Here is a 21445-nt window from a genome sequence, read left to right as displayed (position 1 = left end):
CTCTCCCCTCAAGTATTTCTTACCTACTACAAGTTCCCAGGGGTGTTTTCAGACTATTTGGATTTCGAATCATTTTGTCTAGAATTCCAACTATCTGTTCAAACTTTGGCCTTTCAGCACGCTCCTTTTGCCAACAATCCAGCATTAGCTGGTGAAGACCAGGTGGGCAGTCCATGGGTGCTGGTAAGCGATAACCTTCTTCTATTGCTTTTATAACCTAACAGCCAAGAGGACATTAAAATGTTACTGACTGAGGTTCAATTACAACAAAATGAATGGCTTGGCAGGCAATATTATTTACCCAGATGAGACTGAGACACATTGCTTTGCAAACAGACTTACCTACTTTTTTCCCCAAAACATTCATAAATATTAAGCTTGTTATTAAGGGGTTCATGAAGTGCAGGATATGATGACATTTTCTAGTTAATTCAGCAATAGGGAGCAGCAATTAAGTTCACCAAGGTACAAGAGGAAACATATTAATGTCATCCCAGAGGTTTTCAAAAGGGAACATGTTATGGAACTATTTTACTCGTATACACTGTGGGTACACATACTTGTCTATAAATTTAAAAGAATCTGCAAGTGGAAAAGGAAACTGAGTTACTCAGAGTATGCAAAAAAAGATTCACTTTAGATGAGTGCAAGAGACAATTTCAAACAAGATATCAAAATATGGGAATATAGAATAACAGAAAATGTTACCAACCACACTATTCTGTTAAAAAATGTGAAGCTTAGCCTTTGCTGTTATAAGTAGTATGTGGAGCCAGTCTGTACTGGTTTGCAGGAGGTGTTCCATTCCTTCCTAACTCACATCCAGTGGCTTCACACTAGCAGACAGTAATCAACACAGAGGAGGGTGGGAAAGGTTACAAGGAAGGGCTTTTGCACTCAGAGTCTTGGTTTTTAAACTTTTATCAGCATACCTCTATGCATATGTAATAACAGCCTAAAATCTTGTTCATTTCAAGCTTTGAATGTTAATTAAAAATAGGTTTCCATGAACATTTGCACATGGCAATCAGAATGTCTAAGTTACTTATTCAAATATTTTATTTATACAGAAAACAAAAAGATCTTAAAAATCAAAAATTGTTAAAGAGCTGAGCAGTACAGAGAAAATAATGGGTAGTTAAAAAACCATAAATATGAGGGATTTACAGTAAAATCTATTCAAGGAGGAATAACAGTGCATTGATACATATAATGCCAATAAAAATGGAAAAAAATGACTTTCTAAAAAAAAATCTAACCTTGAGTTTTTGAAGAAAATAAAGCCGTAAGTAGGCAGACAAAAGGTGGCTTTAGTAAATGTTAATGACCTTAATATCTTTAGGGAAACATGTCCATGAGATTCATCTTGACATTCAAGAATAGGATAATAAAATGTAAAACAGTGTAGGATGTCATTAATAATGCAATTACCATTGCAATTTTGGGAGAAAATCTTTTGAATATGTGAAAAATGTAAGAGTGTATTTTAAAATTTAATTTTAGAAAAATGTGTGTGGCTTGTCAAAATATAAAAGTTAAATAGATAAACTTAATTATAGTAAATTTGAAAGATACTGTAAGTATAAATCTTGGGCTTACTTCTCTCCTAGTCACTAGGATATAGTATTTCCATATCTCCTAACATCTCACCTGGATTCTTTATAGGTATCTCTCATTCTAAATTTAAACTTGAACCTATTATCTTCCTTCTGGTTATATTTTTAATTTCAATTAATAGCAGTACCAGTCATCTCAGTCAAAAAGTTGAGAAATGTCATACCTTCTTTCTCTCAAATGCATGGTCACTTAGTTACCATTTTCTCATGATTCTACAGCTTAAATAAATTTACACTAAGTACTAGGAAAGTACTTTTCACTCCCTGAAGAATCATATAATCACTGTCCCATAGGTAGGCCTTTACAAAGTCTCATAGTGTGGACTACTTCCTGAAGGACTTTATTTTGAACAAAAATTATAGAGAAAGCACCTTAGTTTTAAGTGGCCTTAAATAACCAGTGATGATACTGAATGGTAACAGAAGTTGTCTGTCAGAATTTAAGTTTATGACACTGTAATTATAAATGGTGGATCACTGTAAACACTCAAATAAAATACCCTTTATAAAGCTATTTATCCCAAAAGCAAACATAAACAAATGGTAACTCTGCAAAGATCACAAATAAATAAGTATAGGAGGAATTATATGTTAAAAAAGTGTTTTAAATGCAAAGAACTTCATGTGGTTTTGTGTAACATTCCAGTAACAGTACTGTACTTGGACTCAAAGGTGCTGTATGTTAAACAATTGAGATAAAAGTTAATATAGTGTACTTCTTTGGAAAGCTTGGTTAAATGCTTTAAACAATGGTTTAATTTGTGAATAAGTAAACTATAACATCCAAAGCTTTATGTATTCAAAATGGCCACATCATAAGCAATTGCAGAAGCATTTTTTTCTTTCCTTTATTTAAAGTTGCTTGTATTTGAACATATGCAATATCCTTCTGATTTAACAGGACTTCACTCTAATGCTCATAAATTAGTTCAGTGCTCAATTCTGCATCACCTCCTAATCTATTTCCCTGTTTGCTGCTTCTTCAGGTGTCAGGACAATCAGATAGAATTTCTCTTCCCTTCAAATGATCCTTTAAAATGTGAATCTAAACTTTTCGTGACCTTCTTGACTTACTTTTCTTCAATGGGGCATCAAGCTTTTATGACAAGCTTTTATTTAGAATTCTTGAGCTACGAGCACAATTTATTCTTAAGTCTTTGTGTCAATGAACAGAGCATAGTGCCACTGAACAACTCTAACAGGAATGAAAGTTAAAGGGCCTCTTTAGGTAATAAGTATGTTATAGAAATCTGATGAAGCTTATTGTTATAGCAGAGGAACAATAATGATCTCAACACAAAGCACAGTTTCTAGCAATGTTCAGAGATATAGTGGGTTGTAAATTTTCAAAATTTTAAAGGAGTAGCAGCAGAGTATAAAACATCAAGTGAATATCCTGATATGAGAATGGAATTTGGGACCCTAAAGCTCCCATTGATAACCAGGTCCCTAACCAGAAGAGCACTAAAGATACTTCCTCTGCCTTTTAGGGTAGTTTAGCACAATCTAAAGTATGCCCTTGGAGGATAAACCAGCCAAAGGAGATGATTTGGTGACAAACTGAACTTCAAGGATTTGCAATTTCTATGTGGTTAAATTACCAGAAAAACTTACCTGTTAAATATACAACTAATGATCATAGCAAAAATTTATGCAATACTTACTCTATGAATGCTTTTAAATTGAAATAATCTAATTTGAATTTTATAAAAGTTTTTTAGGTAGGTATTAGTATTGTACTGACACTGGAGAAAATAATATGTAGCACATAAAAATAAAAGAAAGGGCCAATATCACATAGCTGCCAATAAAAGAGATGGAATTTGATATGGGCTAACTCATCAGAGCTCACGTGGTTATAAATGGCTTTTTATTTCCATATAGGACAATAAAGAATACTTCTGCAAATAGTTATATATTCTTGTAAACAACAAAGCATGCAGATAAAATGACTGAACTTCTATTTCTGAGGGGATTATGTGATTATTTACTAAATGTATTTAAAATCTGTAAAATGATCAGAAACCCCTTGGAGTTCCCAGCACGGATTTACTCCTACTACACTAACAAAAGTCACGGAAAAATATTGATAGCAATTCTACATCTAGATGGTTCCAGAAAAATAGGAAGTGATGAAGGCAAGTGACATTTTCTAAAAAGTCTTCTGGGACAAAGCAGAGATTATTTCTTTGTCATATTCTGTCAAGAAATATTTAGAAATAAAATCAAAGTTAGTTGTTGAGAGTGTTTCCATATTATTACAGCATGACCATGATAATTAAATAAAATGGAGCATGGAAAGATACCATCATGATGGGCCTGTAATAACTCAAAATGGAATATAATAAGATCAGCTTCTGTCTTCTGCTTAAGGCTCTTTTTTATTTCATTAACCTCATAATAACATGACCCACAGTTTTACAATTAAATATACTGGACTGCACTTATGGGATTATAGTCAAAATTTTACCAAAATATTTTGCAGTTTTGTTTCCATCTTAATATGAAAAAATACAAAGTCATAAATCAGTGGTGATTTCTAAGTGGAAAAAGTGAGAGCTTACAATCTAGTTAAGAATAAACTTAGTTATAAATATATTTTTAAAGCTATTAAAGACTAAATGGAATTTTAAGGAATTATGTTTATGTCCTATATCTTTACAGAACCTTATTTTTTTATTATCCTTATGACTAACTACTACTAAGTTAACAATTTATTGGTATACCCTAATAAGAAAAAATTACTTTGTTGAGTACCAGAAACAGAAAAAAACCTACACAATAATTTCAAATTTTCATGACTTGAAAGAAAAAAAACTTTTTTGGATTAATCAAGATATAAATCCAATTCAAAGACAGCTAGTGTGAAAGCCCAAAGAGGATTTTCAATTTCTGCAGTATTTATTATGCTTGACCACATTTACGTACATAGAGATTTTTCTTTGAAAGGGGATTAATGGAAAGGGCTAAATATCTGCAGACTTTGTTGAAGAAATGAAGTTGGAAATTTATTTAGAAAGCTTAACCTCTTGATTTTATTAGCAAATATCTATTCAACTGTTGCACTGCAGTTAAAACACTAGAAAGTTTTAAGTGTATGAAAATCAAGTAAGTCCTCATTCCATTGTTACTCAAGGGATAAGCTTCTTGGCTGTGGTCTGGTCACTTATATGTGTCCCACCTTTCCCTAAGTTTCCCTTGTTCACTGCTTTGACCAGAGAGAACCCAAGCCTCCTGACAGTGAACTGGCTCACTGACTTCTCCATTGTGATTACAGAAACTGTATCTCATTCATCACTCAGCCTAGAATTTTGTGGACCTTCTTAGAAGTGTAGCCATCACTTTTTCATGGTGTCTTATGAAAGGTCTTAAAATCCAAGGCATTTTAAATTTGAGGGCTTTCTAAAATCCCTGACAATGCCTAGTTCCTAAATTTCAACAATGCAAAGCAAACTGGTATACTTAATAAATGCATCTGGGCTAATTTAAGTATCTATATCTGTAACCACATATTTATATGAAAGTCTAATTATGGCAACCTGTCCAGAGAAATATAATATATACCTCTACACAAATATATATCAAGGAGTTCAAAGATCTCTTTAGGCTCTCTGTGAAGTCTTTACACAGACTCCGTATAAAAAAAGCTTTTTTCTAAAAATGTGATCCCAGAATTATTCTGAATTACCCAGTTTTTCTCTATTTGCATATTGAAAATCATACATATAGTTGCTTAAATGATATTTTAACAATGTAACTATCAAATAATGAACATTATACAAAAAGACGAATAGCTATTTCACTATATAAGCTGATTCATTAGATAATTCATTACTACTATACAAATTTGTATCCAAGTTTAATTCAGAACTTAAAAATGAAAAATAAATAAATAAAAGGAAGAAGTAGAAGGAGGATGGTGCCAAATCTTCAGGTCAGAACTAAACTCTGCATATATAATTTCATTTAATCACTTAAAATATTTATTAATCCTTGGTATAATCATTCTACATTTATGAGTCATTTTTAAGACAAAGAAATGCTATTGGATGATTTAAAAATTAAAATTAGAGGTATTTATTTATTTATTTTTAATAATTTTCATTATTATTTTTGGAAGTTAAGTAAACTTTGAATTTAAATTATCTTACATTCCTGTCAGTCCTTTTATGTTTGAATCTGGTATAAAAGAAGGTGTCAAAAGAAATGAAACTCCATGAAGTGTCTGGGGAATGTAAATATTTCTCTTTTCCTGCCCCAAGGATTTGTTTGTCATATCTTGACAGTCCATGAAATCTTTGACACTGAGACCTGTCAAATATTAACAACTTTGCCTCTGCCAAAAGGACTCATCATTTAGATTCTCACTTTGAAACACAAAAATAAAACAACAAAAAAATAAAAAGTTTCATTTAATCACTCAATTCAACATATCAAAATATTTAACTTATTTAAAACCTTCCCCATTTCAAGTAGAATTGTTCAGTTAACATGGAAATCTGGAGGTAGATGTACCAAAAATAACCTTCTCAACAACATCCTCACTTTAGTTGTCTAAAAATAAGTTTTAAGAGACAGGAATGTGATATGGACAGTTTTAAAATTATAAAAAAAGATACTATTTAAATATAACATTTTCATAATCTCTTTTTGAAAAATAACTCAATTGTAACTATAGTCAGTTTTTACTGCTGTCCTTGTTTACATAGTTTTGCTGGTCACATGTTTTCTAAATGATGATGCAAGCTTTCATTAAGAACTGATTAAGTTCTTCTTCCTTTTCCAAGAGCTTACACTTGTGATGAGTTCCTAACTCCTTCAAAGAAGCCTTTCATCAATTTGTCCCGACATAATATTCTTTTCCAATAACCAGCAGTGAACTTGTATCTTTTTTATAAGAAACTAAGTCCCTTTGGTTGGACTCCATATATCACCTTAAACTTTTGCTTCTAGACTCTTCAAGATTCTCTCTTGGGGAATTTTCTCATCATGTGTAAACAAGATGTTCACCAAATTTCCTAGTTCCATCTAGGGAACATTCTTAGATTTTGTACTTTCTCTACATTTACCTAAATTTCACTCACATTCTCAATAGGTTGAACTATATGAATTGGTCAATATTTGAATGTTCTCAATGGGCAGAAATGGCATTTTATTAAGCTCAATGTAATTAAAGCAAACATTCATTTGTGCTTATGTTTCATTACTTATAAATATATCCTGGTATGAAATATATTCAGCTTCTTTTCTCAAAGGATTGCAACATGTTTTATGTCTCAGTGTATCATCATAACAACAGGATATCCATATTTCATAAGTCATATATATGTGTGTGTATATACATATGAAAGTTTCAAGGATATTCTCATTGTGACTGCGTTGTAAATTATTCCTATTAAACACCATCATAGATTGTAAAATCTGGATTGTACTATGAGATTAAAATTTGAAACAATCAACAATAATTTAAAGTTTTTTATTGCATTAAAAGAAAAAGAAAGCTAAGCTTTAAAGAAAAAAAAAAAAGGAACCCAATCCTCCTTCTCCTCCTCTCCAAAAGGCATTCATTTACTCCTTCAGCTCTTTTACCACAACTCTGCAAGCACAGCATCAATATCTTTATTAAAGAGGAAATATCCTTTGTAGTCTTTTTTGATGCCAATAGAAATTAAATGAAAAGAGAAAGTAACTGCTCAGAATAAAAACCAAAATAAACTTAATAGAACCATTAACTTATCATAATTAATTGTAGTTATCTGTAGTAATAATTGTGAATAACTAAGAAAATAGTTTCATAATTCTACAAAAATTCTTCTTAAAGAGCTATTACCTATGTGATCCAATAGTAAATGATATTAATATATTAAATCCTTTTTGCTTAAATAGTATCACACCTACATCTTGATTTGACATGTCCCAGTAAGGTCTTTCTCCATAAGACATAACTTCCCACATGACTATTCCATAGCTCCATACATCACTGGCTGAGGTGAATTTCCGATACTGGATAGCTTCAGGTGCTGTCCACCTTACTGGAATTTTTCCACCCTGTTATAAAAAGAAGTTGACATTTTAAACATGTATAATAGCTTATAAATCATTTATATCTACTGTTAAATATGTGTATATTGGCTGGCAGTTCACCAGCATTGGGTTGAATCTCTCTAAGTATATTTAAAGTTACCAATCTTTTTATAAGACTCTCATTACAAGTTTTCATTTTTTAAGGCAACTGTACTTAACAGGTCTATGTGGTCTTAGAAAGACAAGTCTAAGGTAAGACAAAGACAAATTTTGCAAACTTACTAATAAATTGGAGTGAAATATGAAATATTAAAGAAAATTTCATGTACTTTCTTCTAATATTACAGAATTAGGAGAGTTAGCATAGTAAATATATTTTAGAATTTTTTTTGAAAATGTGTTTGTTTTTCTGCTATAGTTATGAGCTACTAACTAGGGGGTATATGAACTGTACAGTGTTTACAGGAACATTCCAATAGAAGGTAAGCAATTTTGTCACTCTTAATATTTCCCTTCTTTGCTTGTATATACATTGTAATAACAACAATAATTTTTCCACTGGGTCAAAGAAACAGCTGGATCAATTTGCCTCTTTTCTGCTGTTTAATTTTGTATTAAGTCCTGCTTTCATGGTAGAAAAATCTTAGGAATATGAAGTATAGTAATAGTTTTTCTTACAGTGGTTGTATAGACAGCTTCTGGATCATCCTCTATAACCCGGGATAGGCCAAAGTCTGACACTTTACAAACAAGATTGCTGTTGACAAGAATATTGCGAGCAGCAAGGTCCCTGTGAACATATCCCATATCAGCCAAGTATCTCATTCCAGCAGCAATTCCTCTTAGCATTCCTACCAACTGAATGACTGTAAATTGCCCATCATGTTTCTGCGGGAAGACCAAATAGAAGTTCAGATAACTGCCCATTACAGAGGACAAAATTCACCATAAAAACTGTCTGCATACTTGTCATTTATGATTGTGTAATAGGAAGTGTTGATTTTAAACCTTGTGTACCCTTGTGAAAAAACATAACATGTAATGATTTAACTGGAAATCAAATAAAATAAGATAACATTGTGACACTTACTTCATTATATATATTAATTTGTTATTTTAAGATAACTAATAGTAGTTTGAGATTACGTGTGTAAAAGTATATGCTAATTTTAAGTAAAAGGAGAAAGAATATCCAAATATATTACTTCTGACAGCTAAGTGTTCTCTAATGCCACAAAAATTATATAAATAATTTAAAATATTTTAAAAGGTGAATATACATAGATTAAGTTTTTCCCCCAAATTGAAAGAAAAGGAAAGAGCAAATATTTGATTGAAAATGAAGAAAAACTGCAAAGTAGAAAATTACTATAGTGGCTGATTTTGTTTTCATTTTATTCCTCTGTTTTGCTACTGGTAGAAACATTACTTGCAACATTTTCGAAATGTTTGCAATCAGACAGGCCACTATATATTTCTGAACTATTTTTAACTCACAGATTTCAAAAACTGCATACAAACATGCTGAGCACAGGACTTTGGCTTAAGTTGATGAATCTCCTAGGTTATGCCCCTGAGAGATGATTGTTTGTATATCATAATGATACAACACTCTAAATTAAAATTTGTCTAAACCCTGATGGCTTATGAATCTATGTTGAATACATCACACTAGATTACACAAAATGACCTCTTTAGATTATATTCTCTTTACCATTTGGAAAATGTTAATATGTTCATCTTCTTAAGTGAACAGGCTCTATGAATGCAAGTACTATATGTACATTTATGCACTTAGCATTTATCCCTCACAAAGTCACGTATCGTTAATTAAAAATAATACTAATATTATTTTATAAACTCAATTTTATAAACTATATTTATACAAACTATATTTTATAAACTCAGTTTCCCAAAATACAATAAAAATGGTTTTACAAAACATGGGATCAGAATGTCAATGTTAACTGGTTATTTTACTTTTCAGCCTTCTCTGTATTTACCTCTGTATTTCATTTACAATTGTATATGCTGTTTCTTAACAGGTATTTAAATTATAAGGCTTCATGGTATCCTCCAGACTTCAGGTATTGACACTACTGGAAACTACTTTTTGAATCACACTGTATTATTAAAATGCTCACAATATTCTAGTTTAATTTAGTCTACATCTCTGATAATTAATCTGATTTTTAGAGAGAATTTCTTGACCTTACATTTTATAAGGTTCATATTTATCTCATAAAACAGAGTACAAGATTATATTGGTAGCATGTATAGAATATTCTGAATGGGAGGATAATTTTTCTTACCCTGAGAAATGCATCTAGGGCTCCATTTTCCATGAATTCTATTACAATCATGACTGGTTTTCCTAAAATTAAAAAAAAGAAAACAAAAACGGTATTTCAGAATTCAAAAGCTAAATTTTTGAGAAGTTGAATGGGTAAGATATGAGTATTTCTAATATCTCTAGTGCTGCTGTTAAGCTCAAGAAAGTCATTCAATGTTGGCTGCGAACATGGTTCATATACCTACAATTAAGCGATAGAAATAAAAATAGATGCGTTCTGATTCCTGCTTTGTGAGAAAAACACACAAAAAATGGTACTTATATAAAATGTAAGGACTAAACTGTATCACTTTTATGGTTTTTGAAGTTAAATAAAAACACTTATCAGTCTTTTCATTTATCAGATTTTTCAACTGTTATTTCATTTTTCCCAATTTCTTTTCTGAAGTGGCAGCATAAAAGAATTAATTATATACAAAACAGTTCATTCAGAATATGCAATATGTACATAATTTTATTTTTTATTATGTACACAGTAATACTAATTTCTGACACTTAGTTCATTCAATAAATGATAGATATAACCATTAACTACCTCTTGTAACAACCCCTTCCAAATGGACAACATTTGGGTGGTCAAACTGTCCCATGATGCTTGCTTCACATAAAAAGTCTCTCCTTTGTTTTTCTGTGTAACCAACTTTCAGTGTTTTTATGGCTACTGCAACATCTCTTTTCCCTGGAAGTTTCAAACGACCACTGCAGACTTCTCCAAATTCTCCTGAAGTAACAGAACAAACAGGTGCATTTCAATTTCTGAAATACTTTTTCTTAAAAAGCATTTTTTACAAATTAAGAAACCATTTTCTCCAAGTTAAAATGAATGCATTCCTATTCACGAGTGATTCCACCTCCCTTACAAAAAGAATGACAAAATGAAATTAAAACTTGATGGTACACTTTAGCTTTTCATAGATATTAAGCTTTCCTGAAGTGTAAAACAGGGTACTACTTTTCAATTTAATTACCAAACATCCTTTAAGAGTCAACATTTAGATTTGAAATATAGCACACAGCTACACTGTCTACTACAGTATAAGAGTACGTTAGCAAATTCTAAATGTTGCCATTGCTTTTAATGTTTCAGAAATAAATATTTATTAAATATTTAAGTTTTGTATTTATATGTGTTGTATATACTGAATTTAAGAGACTTAGATACAAAACTGTATGATTATGAAAATACAGAAAATATATTCTTTAAAAATTCAAACATTAATTTTCTACATGAATAATTTAAATAGTAAAATAGCTAATATCTACATATATAAGAAAAAAGACAAATAAAACTTTTGAAAAAAGATAGTAAATCAAATAAGTGGAAATGTATATTCCATTCAGGAAAATTCTGACTTTTAAAAACTACCAAATCATTTTTTGAGCAACCAGCCAGAACTACTATGAAATAGCTTAAAAAACAAAATCTTAAACATTCAATACAAAACCAAATATATACAGATTCTCTATGCCACATGCTTCTTTTTTTCATTTTTTTCTTAAGACTTCATAAACAAGTACAGCCTCATTGCTTCCAACAGTTCAGGTGAATGCAAAAGTTCTATACTTGAGGTATAATTATTTGGCTGTCATTATGATGTATGACTTTCGATCTTGGCTAAATGGAACAGCTGAACAAGGAAGCTACAACAGCCTTACCTGCACCAATCACACGCTCAATTTTAATACAGGAGGCATCTAGCTCCTTGGCGAATTGATGGACAGCTCTATTTGGGTCCTCATAGGTTTCAGGGTCAATGTAGGTTTTGGTGCCTGGAAATTTAACTGTAATGATGTAAGAAAGCATGACTGTGATGAAGCAAAGCACTTATTGTGCAGTCAGCCCAGGAATTTCATTATGCAGAGTGCTTCTTGGAACAGTGAACTTGCTTCCAGATCACCTCATTCACAGCAGTTTTAACAGACTACTTCAGTCTGTTGGCGTATAGGTATTATCTGCAAGCTTCTATAGGTAACATAGGATCCAGCTCATAGGTTACTAACTGAATTGCTTTTCCAGTAGATCAACAAAAGACATCCACCAAAATTTCTGACATGCCTATCACACGGGAGGTTTAATTAAATTCACTGCTATCATGGCATAGTTCAAGCCATATGGAGGTTTGTAATGGACTTGGAAACACATTTGTAAATCTATCAGTCAGTCAATCAATCAAATTAATACACTGGGAAAAGAAGACATTTCATTTACAGGTAGACTACTACACTGACAGCAATATTAAAAACATTTAGACATCTTACTTATTTTCTTGATTTATTTTTTAAAGACCAACCACTGTTGACATATACATAAAAGTAATACAAGGTATGAGGGACTTCTATCACAGAATCAAAGCGAAATCTTCTAAAGACATAGTTTCATCTTCACCTTGAAGGGCAATAGAGGCCAGATATACAAAATGCAGAGGAAAGTTAGAAAATTTACAATATTCCTGGGATCTCTTAACCAATTATGACAGCAATTTGAAAGAGAAATGGTTCATACGAACTTTTAATTATAAGGCTTTGGAAGATCTTAACTGCTATGAGGAGGTAGCCAGTAAGCCTCACAAAAGGTAGAAAAAATTCCAACAACATAGAATCATCTTAAAAGTTAAAATCTTATTGAAATGCACCCAGAAGCATGCAGGTAACAGATAATGCCATGCTTTATATGAAATCCAGTTACAATGTATTCCAAATAATCATTTGATTAAAGACAAAGGTAAGATATATAGGCATATAATTGGTTATATTAATGCATTGAAAAAAATTACACTATATCCTTAAGAAAACTTTATTGTTTTTTTAACAAAGCCACTGAACAATCTTGTCATTAAATCTTACTATTTCGAGAACAATATATTTCTTTATATATTACACTGCAGCCTAACTGTGCTTATGTCATCACATTAAATTAAAATTATATTTTAAAAATAAACATATAACAAACAAAAGAAGCATAATGTATAAAGGAAAATGGGATTTAAAAATCTTGATTTATTCTGCTGTAGTTGATTGTTTATCCAAAATTGATTGTCTTAAACAATTATTGTTGCAGTTTATAAAACTGACAGATGCTCATTTGTTACTAAAGCTGAACATGGAAAAAAAAAAACAACACAAGAAGAAAAGAGAGAGGGGATAGAAAGAGAAAAGAGAGAAGAAGGAATACAGGGGAGACGGGGGAAAGAGAAAAAGAGAGAAGGGAAGAAAACAATAGGTTAACCTCCTAGATTGGCAGGCAGATGGAGAAAGAGCCATCTTCTCCCTTTTTATTCTCTCTTTCTTTCTTTCATTGTTTTTTTTTTATGTTTTGATAGGTAAGTCAGATTGGACATACATAGCCTTCTGCCTCTCAAACGGTTCTCTGATGGTTCTTTATTCAAGCTGTCATAAAACATTTTGACAGGCCAGACCTATTTTGGCATAAAAACATGAAATAGTGCCCAGCCTGGATTCCAAGACATTGCTAGAAGAAATGGTAGGAGGAAACAAAATGTAAATTGTAATTGCTTTGCTAAACTCTTCCATTGTGTTTTTGTCTTGAAATGGAGCTCTTGGGGCCACAGACAGCTGAGGTCACCTGACACAAATGACTGGACATTCTATTAAATTCTATGCTCTGAAAGCTAGTTAAATGGTTGCTTTCAAGTTTCTGTAAAAATTCAATCTGGTGTCTTAGCACCTAGGAAAATTGTCTGTGTACTAAGCGAATAAATGGACACTGACTTGTAACTAGCTGGTGATCACAGTGTTGTATTTCAAGCATATTAGATACAGCCATAAAATAAAGTAAAGTGCTTAGTTCTCATCAAATGACAAGAAAAGATATCCATGGAAAAAGCATGATTCAAAAATATCAAGAATATACCAGGACAGGAAATGTTAAGTGTGCTTGATTTTTTTCATTATTCATTTAAAAATAAAGAAAATATTGACATAATATCTGAATATTCTGGATATGTTTGTCCCAATTTAAGAGTGAGCTTTTTTCGTGTGTTTTAATACCTCATTTACATTTCTCATAAATGTTGAATATTTTAAACCCACCATAGATATTCTGCCACAGAGACGAAAGCTGTTGATACACAGCAAGCTTATCTTGTTTATATTTGCAAGTAAGACATGTAGTTATACATTATTTTTCTGATTATAGTGAATGTGAAATGTGAAAAAAGTGAATGGCATTAAAATATTAAAACTGAATGATGACTGCTAAACCAAATTTTTGATAAGTCATGTTTCAATGTAACATCTCCATTAACCTACAAGTTAAAAGTAAACAAGCTAAGACATGCTTGATAATTTTGGGATGTGTCAGATATATGCAACAAAGAAAAGTGACACACTAATTATGGTAATATTAAATAACTGTGCCATTAAATTATTCCCAGATAGGTAGGATCATGGATTCCATGAACTATGCTCTTATATTACCCTTCTATATACCTTTTACAGTATAAATAAAAATTTGGACATTGAAATTTTGATCCTTTATATGGGGAAATGTTAAAAACATTTTCTCTTTTCATGAAAGAGAAAACAATGTAACTACCAATTTTCTGTATATGTTCTAGCCATAGAGTGGCTGTGGGGCGCTTGTCACTGAGGGTCATCACAGGAAAATCTCTACCAAATTAGCAAAAGGAAGCTCCCAGTGGGAGTGTAACAAAGAATTCCAAGTCCGGTAGCAGAGTAACAGGTATTCAGTCATAATCAGGGGTAGGTTCAAGTGTTGTGACGCTTGACCCTTACATGCTTTGGGACACCCTCAAGAAAAAAAATATTATATATATAAAATTGTTAGCACATTCAGTGACCTGAAGGGGTCCATGAAGCCACTCTCCTTTTACTTGAGTAATTTACAGTATCACATATGCTCCTCCATGAAATCATATTAAATACTTTTAGAATGATAATAAAAGTATTCACAACTTATATATTTGAACCAAATATTCCTTTGAGCTTTAAAAAAAGAACTGAGGTTATTCTATAATGATTAGAAATTCCTGACTCATGTTTAAATATTCTTATGACTTTAGGATGGATCTATGACCGTGTGTCCCTTTAGATACTGACATAAGAGTATGATCAATTACTCAAGAAATGATGTAATTCTTATGCCATTAATAGGAAGTTTATCCACACCATGAGAAAATAAGAGTAAAAATTATAGATACTAAGAAAAATAATAAATTTGGCTTTTAATATCTTAAAGAGTTAAAATAATACAATGAGTTTGGATAAGAATGTCATTTGTTACCTGAGTCGAAATCAATTGATTGGTAAGGTTTTATTTTGTTTGGATAAAGCGCAACATTTGCTATCATGGCTTTCATTTTTGTCTCTTTGCAACAAGAAAGAGATTAATGCAGATGGATATCTATTTTCTTTGGGTTCCTAATCTCTCTTCAGGTATAATTTCCAATAGAACTTTTAAGAATCAAGTAACTCAAATCCATAGAAAAACAACAAGGACTGAATAGCATTATACTATGTTTTGTGAAATATCTAGCAGATATTAAAAATTTATAGTGTAAAGAGGCTCTTCTTAGCCTTTCCTCATAGTATCACACATTGGAAGGGGGAAAAAAACTGTCCATCCTTCTAATTTGAAAAAAAATACTCCTTAGATAAAAGATAGGCACATGCAACATTTAATGGATTGCTATTAGAATCATAAAAAGAATTAGGAAAAGTTTACAAAAGGAAAAATTGTGATGTAAAAGGAGCTAAATATCCTGCTATTATATTACATTTCTGAGTCTATCTTATTTAGTGAATTTATGTTACATGATTTTTGTTTAAATATCTTGTTCAAATATTATAAAGTTCTGAGTTCGTTATATAATTTCAAGAATGATGCATTAGGAATTTGTCCATGCCAATACTAACAGATTTCTGTAGTATTTGGGGCATATAATAAAGAAAAACCAAACACTTACAATGAAAGTAAAGTTCTTCATCGCCTTCTTGATCAGCTTTGCTATAACCACAGTGCCTGTAAAGGAGCAAATTTGTGATGGTATCAACCAATGATCTTATCTTATATATTTAACCTTTAGTATTATATATCTTACAATAGGTCTTATTATTTAACAACATGCTAGAGTTATAAACTAAATACAAAAATTTCTTTTCCAAAGTGATGAACCCTCTGAGTAATAATATGGGAATTCATATGATTTAAAAAATGGACAGGAAATGAAGTAAATGTCTTACTTTATGTATATGTGGGAGGTGGAGTCATCAATGACCAGACAAGATTATATAAATAGCTTCTTACAGCCTTTAAATTTAATAAATAAAAGAGTAAATCTTTCCTTAGGTATCATCTATATTTGGTATGAAAATGTAACTCTGAAAATAACTGATAAAACTTTACCCAATTGAAATTATAATACTCATTCTCTTTTAAACTGATGGCAGTAAGCAAACTCCTACTGTATTTTGATGTTGGGAGAATAACAATTTATTCACATTCAAAGTTTAATATCACACAAGAGATGTATGTATTTACTATTTAAAATTTTAATATATTAAGCCAATAAAAGGCTGACATAATTCTGAAAAATTAATATATTTCATGTTAGATATTAGTACAACTCTGTAGTCTACCTTCTTCCAATGATGAAGCCAAAGACCATGAACACCAAAATGATGGTCCCTGCCACAGCCACCACAGCAATAATAATCACAGGATTCTGTTCACTGGAGACAGCTGTAGCTATAAACAGAGTGAACAGTTTCAGAAACAATACTATGAAAGCACATGAGAGGTTAAATAAGTGGTATCTAATTTATTTATTTCACTTCTAATTTTTAATTCTAATGTAAATTAGAATGCTTATTTTTGCATTTTAAAGAAGTGGTAAGACTGGAGAAAAGCTAGCCTATTTATGAAAGACAAACTTTCTGCAAGTACTTTAAAAAACATTTTTATTGTTTTCTAATTATAGACACTTTCTGTACAATATCAGTGATTCTTCTATGTCATTAATGCAAGCTCATCTGGCCTTTTCTGAAAGTCTCTTTGGGATGAGTACATGTTTCCATAAGACAGCTTCTGATATAGAATACTTAAAAAGTAACAAGAAGTTACTGCTTTCATTTTCCAAATTAGTTCAGTTTTTCTCATGCTGTAACTCACCATAGTCATACTTTCCCTAGAGTATTATATTTTAAAATGAGTGTAGACTTAAGAAAATCACCAAAGAAACAATGAAAATGTATACTTCATAAATAATCCAGTTGTAAATATCATATAATACAGAAAATCTAATTAATGGATGCGATCAACAGCTACAACTTTTAACTTAAGGTAGAATGGAAAATACTACTCCTTCAGTTGGTGGCAAGGGACAGCGTCTCTAGAGTAGGAAATTATAAGGAGGCAGAGTACATCCCTCTGAAATAGGAGTAGGAGTGTTTTGCCGATTGGCCTATCTCTGTTTTATCCATGATCTCATTGTGACAACTTAACTCTTAGTTTTGTTTGCCTAACAAGAGATAGATCCTCTACTGAAAAACTGTAAAAATGGCTGGTCTTATAGTTTCTGAACAAAGGTATTATACATACTCCCTAATTTACCACCTGCTGAGTTCCTTCATGGAACTAAACAAAAGGTTAAAAGAAAACAACTTTCAAGCTCTATTTTTTGGATTACAGCCTATTAGCATACAACAGAGAAAAAATAATTTCAAATATTTTTGTTTGGTTTATTTGGTGTTTTGTTGTTTTATCTAGCTTTTTCTATCATTTTTAAGAAAAAGAATGAAATATCTCATGAAGAAGGAAAAAAATTCTCCACATAGGTGTCGAAATTCATTTCAATCCTTATGGGCCATAGGTCTAATTCTCTGTTTGTCACAGGCTCAATCACTTGTTAGTTGCAGAAACAGAGCTCCAGTGAGAAATCTGGACTCAGGTGAGTGATGAATCGGAATTTTGAAATACTTACTTATATGTACTTATAAGTATGGTCAGGCTTTGCTCTTATAAAAGGTGATGCTTATGGTTAATATTTTCATTTATTTCCTAGTCAAAAATAATTTGTAAAGGCTATAGTCGTGGTTTACAAGTTGCAAAAATTAAACAAACAAGCAAACAAACAAACAGTGGGTTGATTCTACATAGAAGAAATTTAGGATATATGAGCAATGTTGATATGGAAAAGTTTTAGATAACTTAATAGATTGAATATTAAGGTAGTTGTAGAAGTAAAATGAGTAATGTGTTCTTTTAAGATTTGCTTTTCCTATAACTCCTTGTTTAAGGTGATGGTTATCTGACTCTGAGAGTTAACTTCATTAACCTAACAAAGTTACCATGCCAGGGTGAATTTACAATGTATATGTGCCTATCTTGTGTCTGTGACTTGTAAATAGGAACTGGAATTGTATTTACACATCAAAGACCACTAGGGATGACATAATGGCTAAAAAGGATATAAAGAGGGAAAAGCTGAACAAAGGGGGCGTGGATAGTAACCAGACCTGTTTCTGGCATTTCCACTCATGAGAAGAAATTTTATTATTTTATCCGAATTCTGTGTCTCCATGTATTTCTCTCTGAGATTTCTCCAACAATGTAATAGTCATTTCACTTCTTTTTTTTCAAATGGTCCTCAAATGATTTGTCTTAGGCAGCATCCTCCCTCCTGTCTAGCTCCCTAGAAGAGAATGCCACTACTGCTTGACATGCTGCTAATACCAGGCCATGCATTCTGGTAGTGTGTGATTGTATAGCCTCTGTGCCATACTGTATGTAAGCAGTGTTTTGTATCTCTGTGCGAACCTGATTCTTAGCACGGGGCCTTGGACTAAGTCAGTGATTTTCAAAGGGTAGTCTGAATCCCTGAGGGTCCTCTAGGATTTTCCAGGTAATTGGCAGGGTCATATTTCTTTTTATGTAATACAAGTAGATTATTTCCATTTTTTACTGTCATTTGCTTGCATGTGCACAGTTGAAAGAACTTGCTTTTTTTTTTTTTTTGTGGTACTGGGGATCGAACTCGGGTCCTTGCACTTGTGCAGCAGGCGGCGAAACCACTGAGCTAAATCCCTGGCCCTGTGCACAGTTGAATTTTCCAGAAGCTACAGGATATGGTAACATCATGGTAAAAAAGTGGCCTTGGTATGTTCTTGGTGGAAGAAAGGGGGATAAAAAAGAATTGAGATTTGTTATGTACATTTACCAGTTCCCTGCAATGAATGTAATCATTATGTACTACAAACATATACTAATGAAAATCTAAAAAATAAATTAAAAATTCAGTTGTAATTTTTATTGTGGCAAATGTCCACAGGTATAATCAATATAAACACAATCTTTTTTGGGGATTCTTAATATTTTTAGTAGTAAAAATATTCCTGACATCAAAAAGGTTGAGATTGTGATGAAACATAAAAGAGGATAAGTGGAATTTTGTGTCTTGTATATAAAATTTATCAAATCCTTAGAATACTCTGTGAATCGACTACTACTATCCTAGTAATTCCGGTGCAGAGAAATAGCTCACACAAAGTCCTAAAACTGGATGGGGCAGAGGTGAGGTTTGAAACCGTGCATCTGTCTATTAAACGCTGATTGATAATCACTTCTACGTTGATCAGTGTGAGGCATTCACTGCTTATTTATTAAGTGCCTATTGGTAAGACACTAGTGGGAAAAAAAAGATCCTTCTTTCAGCAACTTTACATATTCTACTGGATAGAATATTTTGATGATAAAAATAACCAAATATTTCTAATGCAAAAATCCATCTTTAACTTTTATGTGATCACTTGGACTCTACTGCTTCAACCTAATTCAGGAATCTTAGTTACTTGTTACAAGTAATGAAATTAATATTTATTAATCTTTACACTCAATAAATAATAGCTTGTCTTCATGTACTCAATTTACAAAGTAAGGAAAAGGCACAAATACATTTTGAAAGTTTTCAAAGCTAAAGATCTTTTATGAATAAGGGCTGTTTAGGTAACTGTGAGATAACTAATTGGCATTTTAAATTAATCTTAAACTATACATTATAACACAAAAGCATGCTTTAAAATGTCTTACATTAGAAATTACGAGATGGTATCAAGTAATTGGTCTGAGTTGAAAACTTGTGGACCATATTCTAAGACTCATATTAAATGCTGAAATATTTACTTAATTTAATAATATTTTAGATACTACTAAACTGACATACTCTGACTTTTTGTCTTATATACTTGATTTAAAATCATAATAATAGATGATAATACTATCAAGCTCATCATACCAAGTTATGTGACAACTTTTTTCAATTGATGTCTATATCTACAATTCTATCTAAAAGACTTGTACTGCACACTGACTTCATCATATTTGTGGGTATTAGAGTTCCTGATTTATCTAAAAATGTAACAAATATTTCATATTTTGAAAAAAGACTACTGTTAGCAAATTTAGTTAATGCAAAGGATATTTATCAATATAGCTTTACAAGATCTACAAAAATCTTAGTGTGAGGTCAAAAAAACTTACAATGATTGCATAGATTAAATTTGTTTTAAAAACCTTTTAATAGTGTAGAAAAAGAAAAATCATGTATTATTCTTCTGTTAATTTTTGTCTAGAATTTTGGAAGACCACAAGATTGGCAAGGAGATGAAGAAATAACTGACAAGTGAACCATGTGTCTGAGCAGTAATGATAGGAAAAATCCAAACTGACTCAACACACAGACATAAACTGAGGCCTCAGCCCAGCTGAGGGGCCTACCGCAATGCTATTCAAGGTGTCTGAACTCTTGACAGGAAACTGGGATACACTCTTTAAAACACTCTGCTTATTCGTTAGAAGCTGTACATTCATGTATCTTTACTATAGTGTTATGGTACATTATAAAACCCAATGTTAAAGGGACTACAAAGATATTGACTATGTTCTGTGATTGGGATATAATGATATGGATTTAATTATCTCCTTTATATTTCACCTATACTTTATATAGTTTTAGTATACTTGAAATATTTCAAAACAAAAACAAAAAGTGACAAATATAAAAAAATATAAGCTCTCAAATCATCCTGAACTCCAATTTTTGAAATTATTGCCAATGAGCAAGCAGTTTAAATTACCCCAGCTCCTTGGATATGTTTCTTTAGCCCACTCAGCACAGCTTCTGGCCTCATTTGGGTATTGTGCAGAAACAGGAGCTTTGATAAACACAGTTTTGTAAGTTCACTCTGAAGTCTACAAGCGTATCTTACATCCTCATAAACTGAGTAAGCCCTGCTTCTGTTTCTAACTTCACTTAAAACTATACATAAATACTCAGTTTGTGTCAAAAAGACTAACATAAATCATATGGTTCTAGCATTGCCAAAACTACTCAAAAAATTTTACATTATTATCTTCAATGACCTTTATAAAGTACAGAGATTTTTGCACACGTATTTGTGTTTATATGTAAAAATT

The 21445-nt window shown here is 31.6% G+C and overlaps 1 protein-coding gene across 7 annotated transcripts in view; it reads right to left on the bottom strand.

Moving 5' to 3' along the window:
• Epha7 (EPH receptor A7) overlaps positions 1-21445 on the bottom strand; it is a 187669-nt gene that overhangs the window by 6722 nt on the left and 159502 nt on the right. For 3 of the 7 annotated variants that reach the window (XM_021240715.2, XM_013077971.3, XM_087187970.1), the window contains exons 8-15: positions 16612-16720; positions 15939-15994; positions 11650-11775; positions 10529-10714; positions 9953-10014; positions 8319-8528; positions 7515-7664; positions 24-217 (exon numbers count right to left, since the gene is read on the bottom strand). In XM_021240715.2, the coding sequence (XP_021096374.1) occupies positions 24-217; positions 7515-7664; positions 8319-8528; positions 9953-10014; positions 10529-10714; positions 11650-11775; positions 15939-15994; positions 16612-16720 (1093 nt within the window). Of the gene's footprint in view, positions 1-23; positions 218-7514; positions 7665-8318; positions 8529-9952; positions 10015-10528; positions 10715-11649; positions 11776-12773; positions 13088-15938; positions 15995-16611; positions 16721-21445 lie in introns of those variants that run through there. The other 4 variants (XM_021240716.2, XM_021240717.2, XM_021240719.2 and 1 more) reach the window with 2 other exon arrangements.

Source organism: Heterocephalus glaber, unplaced genomic scaffold (genome assembly GCF_053883595.1).
Source record: "Heterocephalus glaber isolate CG9 unplaced genomic scaffold, H.glaber_assembly_v1.0 deba00001523, whole genome shotgun sequence".
Classification (NCBI taxonomy): Eukaryota; Metazoa; Chordata; class Mammalia; order Rodentia; family Bathyergidae; genus Heterocephalus; species Heterocephalus glaber.
Note: the sequence above shows the minus strand (reverse complement) of the source record. Positions and strands in the feature narration are given on the sequence as shown.